The 7,646-nt window shown below is 49.2% G+C and overlaps 1 protein-coding gene across 1 annotated transcript; it reads left to right on the forward strand.

Moving 5' to 3' along the window:
* Positions 1-1,266: 1,266 nt before the first annotated feature.
* LOC117973185 (putative C->U-editing enzyme APOBEC-4) lies at positions 1,267-5,080 on the forward strand. Its single transcript, XM_034924597.2, has 2 exons — positions 1,267-1,565; positions 3,664-5,080. The coding sequence occupies exon 2, from the start codon at positions 3,695-3,697 to the stop codon at positions 4,871-4,873; it is 1,179 nt and encodes a 392-aa protein (XP_034780488.2). The 5' UTR covers positions 1,267-1,565; positions 3,664-3,694; the 3' UTR covers positions 4,874-5,080.
* Positions 5,081-7,646: the final 2,566 nt, after the last annotated feature.

Below are 7,646 nucleotides of genomic sequence, written 5' to 3' on the forward strand. Positions count from 1 at the left end.
GTGGGCTGTGACACATTTAAGATCTGTCCCAGTCCTACCTAAGAGCCAGTTACAATAAGTGTGGGCTGTGATACATTTAAGATCTGTCCCAGTCCTACCTAAGAGCCAGTTACAATAAGTGTGGGCTGTGATACATTTAAGATCTGTCCCAGTCCTACCTAAGAGCCAGTTACAGTAAGTGTGGGCTGTGATACATTTAAGATCTGTCCCAGTCATACCTAAGAGACAGTTACAATAAGTGTGGGCTGAGATACATTTAAGATCTGTCCCAGTCATACCTAAGAGACAGTTACAATAAGTGTGGGCTGTGACACATTTAAGATCTGTCCCAGTCCTACCTCTTAACCTGTAATCAACTCAATGGTGTAACACAACACCGATAGTTTTATTAACGTCCTCACTGCTCACCTTACCCAGTTGAACTTTTAATTTGTAATACGCCTTCCTAACTGTGAAAAACTTTAATTCAAGTGTTTTACTTCATATTTCAAACGGTAAACCACAAACCACTTGCTTCTCGATGTATTTATTTTTTCTAGATTATAAGGTGAGTCAATTTACGTTTAACAACCAAAAACCAAAATTGACTGGACAGAATATACACGAACCTGCTTCAATAAGCTCGTTACAGTAACACACAGAGCATTTACCTACATGATTGTCTGTGTGTTTTCTACATGAAATCCCTTAAAAACCAAAGATTAAAATGAAGTTACACTTATCTAGGTATGCTGGTATTGATCATTTATATTGACGTGAAGATACTTAATTTTGTTAAGATTAATTAATTCAATTCATACACCGATTTCATTGTCTTCAGGTTCTGAGTCTCTGAGGAAACCAACAGAAAAAGCTCGAGGAGGGTTGAAGAAGCTAATTGCAGCCTTTTCTGTGCGCTCGTTACTATTATGAAACTTCAGAAGTGAAACTTTTAAAAATGTTCTTGCAGGAAAACACTGAACAGTTCAAAACATGACAAAGTGATTAAACACGTCGTACTCTCATTTGACTCTTAAGAAGTAGTAGCGAGTGTCATTTATTTTTCCAATAACGTTTTTATGAAGTTTCAAAAATACTGCACCACGTTTGTTTGTTTGTTTGTGTGTGTAGCAGCAGAAATGTGTCTAAGATTTACAATTTTCACAACGAGGTATTAGATCAAAACCCCTTCCATTGGCTGTCAGCTGAATATGCCAGTATTACATGTCCAGGGTTAGAAACACATACAGTACACACAAATCAATCCTGTGTGATTGCTGCAGTAAATCAGTAATAAGGTCGTGAGCACCCCGCCCTCCACTGCACTGGGAGCGAGCGCACTGTCCAAGCGTTGCCATGGCGCCGGCAACCCGATCACACAGCGAGGCGAAACAGAGAGAGGAGAGGAGAAGCAAGAGAGAGAGAGAGAGACCCGCTCCGGAGACTGCAATATCCCACACCTGGAAAAGAGCAATCCTGCAGGACACAGAGCCGTTCAGAGGAGGGAGACTCTACAGGGAGACGGTCGATACACAGACTGAGCCAGCTTGTCACAGAAGAGAGGCCATGATGGGAGCGGAGTAAAAGTAAGTAAGGAATTATTGTTTCGCACAGAGATACGTGGAATAGCCTGCTGGGTTAAGAGTGGGATCAAAAATACAGTTATGAACATAAAACAAATACAAATAGAAACAAAGTAAGTCTGTCCTGTTAAATGAGCACCGTGCTCTGAAGGACCGAGCCTCGAGGGGCCACACAGGCAAGGAACTTCTCCTGGTGGGTATTACACTGGGGTGTGATTGTACCCCGAGTACCACACACAGCTCCAGCCATGAGGGGGTATTACACTGGGGTGTGATTGTACCCCGAGTACCACACACAGCTCCAGCCATGAGGGGGTATTACACTGGGGTGTGATTGTACCCCGAGTACCACACACAGCTCCAGCCATGAGGGGGTATTACACTGGGGTGTGATTGTACCCCGAGTACCACACACAGCTCCAGCCATGAGGGGGTATTACACTGGGGTGTGATTGTACCCCGAGTACCACACACAGCTCCAGCCATGAGGGGGTATTACACTGGGGTGTGATTGTACCCCGAGTACCACACACAGCTCCAGCCATGAGGGGGTATTACACTGGGGTGTGATTGTACCCCGAGTACCACACACAGCTCCAGCCATGAGGCACACTTCACTGTCTGCGACTATTGAAGCTTCTTGTTGTAAGAGACATTTTCAAGTGGTCGTCGCTGTATGAACTAAGGAGCCCTGGTCGATTGGGAGTTAACAATGTCACCTGCATCCTGCAAGTGTTCCCTACAGCACCGTGTGAAAGAGCCCGGACCGTCACCCCAGACTCTCCGATCACTGCACCTTCGACTCGTACAGTAACAAGTTTCATCACATTTCAACAAGCGTGTTCACAGGTGTGTAATGAGTAAGTGTGCCGCACACACAGGCAGTGCGAGCGAGCGAGCGGGTCTACAAGGCTGCCTGCCACGCAGCTTTATCAAGCACAGTTCTTATTTCATGCTTTAATGCTTTGTGTACTCGCTGAGCGGTACCCAGCTGCAGTGTTAACTCATAGGGGAGGTCTCCAGCTCTCCATGGAAATCTGCCACTGACTTCACTCCAACACAAACAGCCCTTATCAGCCCAGTGTTTGCTTCCCCATTAAACGCAATAAAGCCTGAAGCACGCCCGTCAGTGTTAGCTAAAGCACGGCTTCCTGTAGCCAGGACTCTGCTGTGAGGAGAAGCGACACAAACAGCCATCGCAACCCGTCCCCATTGGACAGCAGCAGCTACTTCTCACTGCTACTGAGAGTGCAGATCTCACACTCGCAACGACAACGACAAGCATATGAGACGTGTAAACCACAGCAGCTTCTATACAAACACATTGGGAATGTTAAATTCGTCTGCTCTGTTTAGATTGAATGACTTATTATGAGATGTTTCTAAGTGTTCGGTGGCTGCTGCCTCTTATCAAGTTGAGAGGTGCTTTCACGGGCCCTCTTTATGACGTCTGGGTTAGAGACGGCCACCGAACACTTCAGCTCAGGGAACACAAAGCCACTTTCTCAGGAACAGAGGCTTGAAACCTGGTTCCAGGAGACCTAGTTTGAGGCAACTTTGCTGTATCAAACCCCAAGTCTTCCCTAGAGTGCCATGCATTGGCTTGAAACCCAGTCCCCAGAAACCAAGATCCCTCAACTTAAGAAACATACAGGCAGTGCACAAGACCTTCACACTGTCACTGTAACTGTATGCACTTAGACACAGTCACTGTAACTGTAGATGCACTCAGACACAGTCACTGTAACTGTAGATGCACTCAGACACAGTCACTGTAACTGTAGATGCACTCAGACACAGTCACTGTAACTGTAGATGCACTCAGACACAGTCACTGTAACTGTAGATGCACTCAGACACAGTCACTGTAACTGTAGATGCACTCAGACACAGTCACTGTAACTGTATGCACGCAGACACAGTCACTGTAACTGTAGATGCACTCAGACACAGTCACTGTAACTGTAGATGCACTCAGACACAGTCACTGTAACTGTAGATGCACTCAGACACAGTCACTGTAACTGTAGATGCACGCAGACACAGTCACTGTAACTGTAGATGCACTCAGATGCTCCCTCCTTTGCTCTCTTCCCTCCAGGTCCGGACTGCACCCCCACTCCTGCCCCTCCATGGCAGCAGCTCCACGGCTGGAGCACAGAGGCAGATCCGGAGCGATGGCTAGCAGCTCCTGGGAGCTCCTGGGACTTCAGGGCAGGATGGGGAGCTCCTACCCCTGGCTGTGTGATCCGCGGGGCTGCCCGCAGTGCCCCTATCACATTCGCACAGGCGAGGAGGCGCGGATTCCTTACGCCGAGTTCAGCGAGACCTTCGGCTTCCCCTACGGCCCCACCCTCGTGGGGAGCCGGCTCCTGCTGCTCTACGAGCTGCGGACCCCCTCGGGGAGCCTGGTGCAGAGGGGCAGGGCCTCCGACTGCCCCCTGTACGGCCTGCACCCCGAGGGGCTGCTGTTCGGCTCGGACGGGTACCTGCGCTCGGTGCTGCACACCTACGAGAACGTGGGCTCAGTGACCCTCTACTGCAGCCACACGCCCTGCAATGAGCCGGGCAGTGCCTGCCTCAGCGACACCGCGGGGTTCCTGGAGGACTTCCCCGGCACGCGCCTCGACCTCTACTTCTCACAGCTCTACCACACCGACGAGCGCCACCCCGCCTCGGGCTGGAACTGCGAGGGGCTGCGCGCCCTGGCTGGCCTCTGGCCCCGCGTCACCCTCAGCCCGCTGTCCGGAGGGGGCTGGCTCTCCCTGCTGCGCAAGTTCGTCACGGGGGTCCCGTCGGCCACCTTCTACAGCCCCCTGCTGCCGGGCCGAGCCGCGGCCGACCGACACAACGCCTTCCAGATTGCTGTCATCACCGGGGTGCAGCCAGCCTTCGTAGACGTGGAGCCTGAGACTCTCCCCAGGCAGCGTCCCCCGAGGGACAGGCTCATGCCCCTGCCCTCCCTGAGGCAGTCTTCCCTTGTGAGGAGCCTCAACGAACCCCCTGCCTGGGGCTCCCCGGGACTGTACCAGTCTCCCTGGGGCTGGCAGCACTATCACCCCTCTCTTCTCTCCCACTCCCTCCTCTCCCAGTCCCTCCAGCAGCCCAGGAATGTGGTGCGTCACCTGCGGATGCCCAGCGGGGCGCCCTCCCCGAGCCGTCGGAGCCTCCTGCCTCTGCTGCCCCCGAACGGGCGCGCTGTGGAGATAGTGGAGATGGTAGAGAGGGAGGCGGAGCCAGAGGAGGAGGGAGGAGGGGCCAGAGAGAGGCATGGGAGGAGCAAGTCCAGGAGGAAGGGGAGGAGGAACTAGAACACTCAGCCACAGTCTTTAAAGTGTGTTACTGTGCTTGTCAAACGGGCACAAAAAAATCAAACATAATAAATGAGTCTCAGCAGGTCAGGAGCCAGGCTGCTGGTCAGAGACATGCGCCCCGTGTCGATGGTTATTTTCTATCTTCAAAGGTAAAAACATTTTAAAAAAATTAAAATCCTGATTGTCTTAATTAATAAATTTCCATCTTTTTAAATGTATTGTTATTTCTGGACTCAAAGCGATGTCCTTGCTGTGTGTGTGTGTGTGTGTGTGTGTGAGTGAGTGTGTGTGTGTGTGGGGGGGGGGGGGGGGGGGGAGGTTATCACAGCCCCCCTCTATTGCAGCTCCAGGGCTCCCCCCACAGAGCAGCGAGGCTCAGTTACATGACGGCTCAGCCTGGGGAGCCACTCGTGGGTGTACTGAGCCTGGGGGCGAGAGTATCACACTCAGAGCCCTGGACTGGAGGCTGTTTTATAAGATTATAGGTAATAGTTTAGAACATGTGATACAAGCATCTGATACAGAGATACTTACTGAATGTGTGTGTCTGTGAATGTATTTGTGTGTGTGTGTGTGTGTATTTGTGTGTGTATATGTGTGTATCTATGTGTGTATCTGTGTGTGTGTATATGTGTGTGTATATCTGTGTGTATATGTGTGTATGTGTGTATGTGTATGTATGTATCTGTGTGCATGTGTGTATATGTGTATCTGTGTATGTGTGTATGTATGTATCTGTGTGTGTGTGTGCATGTGTGTATATGTGTATCTGTGTATGTGTATGTGTGTATGTGTGTGTGTGTATGTGTGTATGTGTGTATGTGTATGTATGTATCTGTGTGTGTGTGTGCATATGTGTATCTGTGTGTGAGTGTGTGTGTATGTGTGTATGTGTGTGTGTATGTGTGTATGTGTATGTATGTATCTGTGTGTGTGTGTGTGCATGTGTGTATATGTGTATCTGTGTGTGTGTGTGTGTGTGTGTATGTGTGTATGTGTGTGTGTGTGTATGTGTGTATGTGTATGTATGTATCTGTGTGTGTGTGTGCATATGTGTATATGTGTATCTGTGTGTGAGTGTGTGTGTATGTGTATGTATGTATCTGTGTGTGTGTGTGTGCATGTGTGTATATGTGTATCTGTGTGTGTGTGTGTGTGTGTGCGTGTGTATGTGTGTATGTGTGTGTGTATGTGTATGTATGTATCTGTGTGTGTGTGTGTGCATGTGTGTATATGTGTATCTGTGTGTGTGTGTGTGTGTGTGCGTGTGTGTATGTGTGTGTGTGTGTATGTGTGTATGTGTATGTATGTATCTGTGTGTGTGTGTGTGCATGTGTGTATATGTGTATCTGTGTGTGTGTGTGTGTGTGTGCGTGTGTATGTGTATGTGTGTGTGCTCCCTCGGCACCAGCAGTCCTTAGATCAGTGTATGGGACCCCAGTTCCCATGGTCAGGCGGTGGGTGAATGTGGTTTGGAGTGGTGGAACGTGCTCTCAATGTGTTCCCTCCTGCAGCAGCTGTTAACGAGGCCTGTGCTGAGCTGCTCTGTTTAGAAATACTAAAAGAAACCGAGACTAAGTGTTTTTCAGTGTCTCCGCGGTGTGGTGCTGCTCAATGGAATTGACTGAGCCCATCACACTTCGTGACTTCTTATCCAAACCATTCGTCAGGGTCTGAAAAGAGATCAGTGTTCTATACAGACAGATATGTTTGAATCAGCATCATACCAGAGGCAATCAACAGCCTCTCCTCCGACACGACAAGCCTACAAGAGAGGAAATAGACACTGACACGGTGCAATGCTGACCTCCAGTGGCTAACTAGTGTCATCGCAGGAGGCTGAAACAAACAGCAGCGCTCTCTCAGCTCCGCGGGTGCTCTGAGTTTTGGGTGTGTTTTTTTTCATCAGCATTGTTTTTCAGTGCATGTAAAAGACATCACTCGCAATCAGACTGATGTGAGTATTTCCATGGGGATTGCCCTGTGTACACGAGACAGCACATTGAAAATAAAAATAATGAAAAAGGAAATGCTTTAAGAAGTTCAGCGACTCTCTGTCCAGGCAGGCGGATATGTGACCGCGCACATATCACAGCACAGTGAAGAAGGCTGCCAGAAAGCGTCCTGCTGTCTCCAGCTCCATTCACTCAGAGCGTTGCTAAGAGAGTGCTGCTGCCAGAGAGTGTCCCATCGCCCGCCTCTTTGTTCTCTGACTGACAACATCATTACATGACTTGGAGACAAAGTGGAGGTCTCCTAGCAACCGTACGGACAGCGGACACGAGGAATTCCGGATCACACAAGACTATTTTTGTAAACAACCAGCAGAAGAGCAGTTAGTTAAAGTGGAGAGGCTGTAAAACAGAACAGCGACAGAGAAACACATCTGTGTGTGTGTGTGTGTGAGGAACAGAGAAACACATCTGTGTGTGTGTGTGTGTGTGAGGAACAGAGAAACACATCTGTGTGTGTGTGTGTGTGTGTGTGTGTGAGGAACAGAGAAACACATCTGTGTGTGTGTGTGAGGTACAGTGAAACACATCTGTGTGTGTGTGTGTGTGTGTGTGTGTGAGGAACAGAGAAACACATCTGTGTGTGTGTGTGTGTGTGTGTGTGTGTGTGTGAGGAACAGAGAAACACATCTGTGTGTGTGTGTGAGGTACAGTGAAACACATCTGTGTGTGTGTGTGTGTGTGTGTGTGTGAGGAACAGAGAAACACATCTGTGTGTGTGTGTGTGTGTGTGTGTGTGTGAGGAACAGAGAAACACA

This window comes from Acipenser ruthenus, chromosome 12, assembly GCF_902713425.1.
Source record: "Acipenser ruthenus chromosome 12, fAciRut3.2 maternal haplotype, whole genome shotgun sequence".
NCBI lineage: Eukaryota > Metazoa > Chordata > Actinopteri > Acipenseriformes > Acipenseridae > Acipenser > Acipenser ruthenus.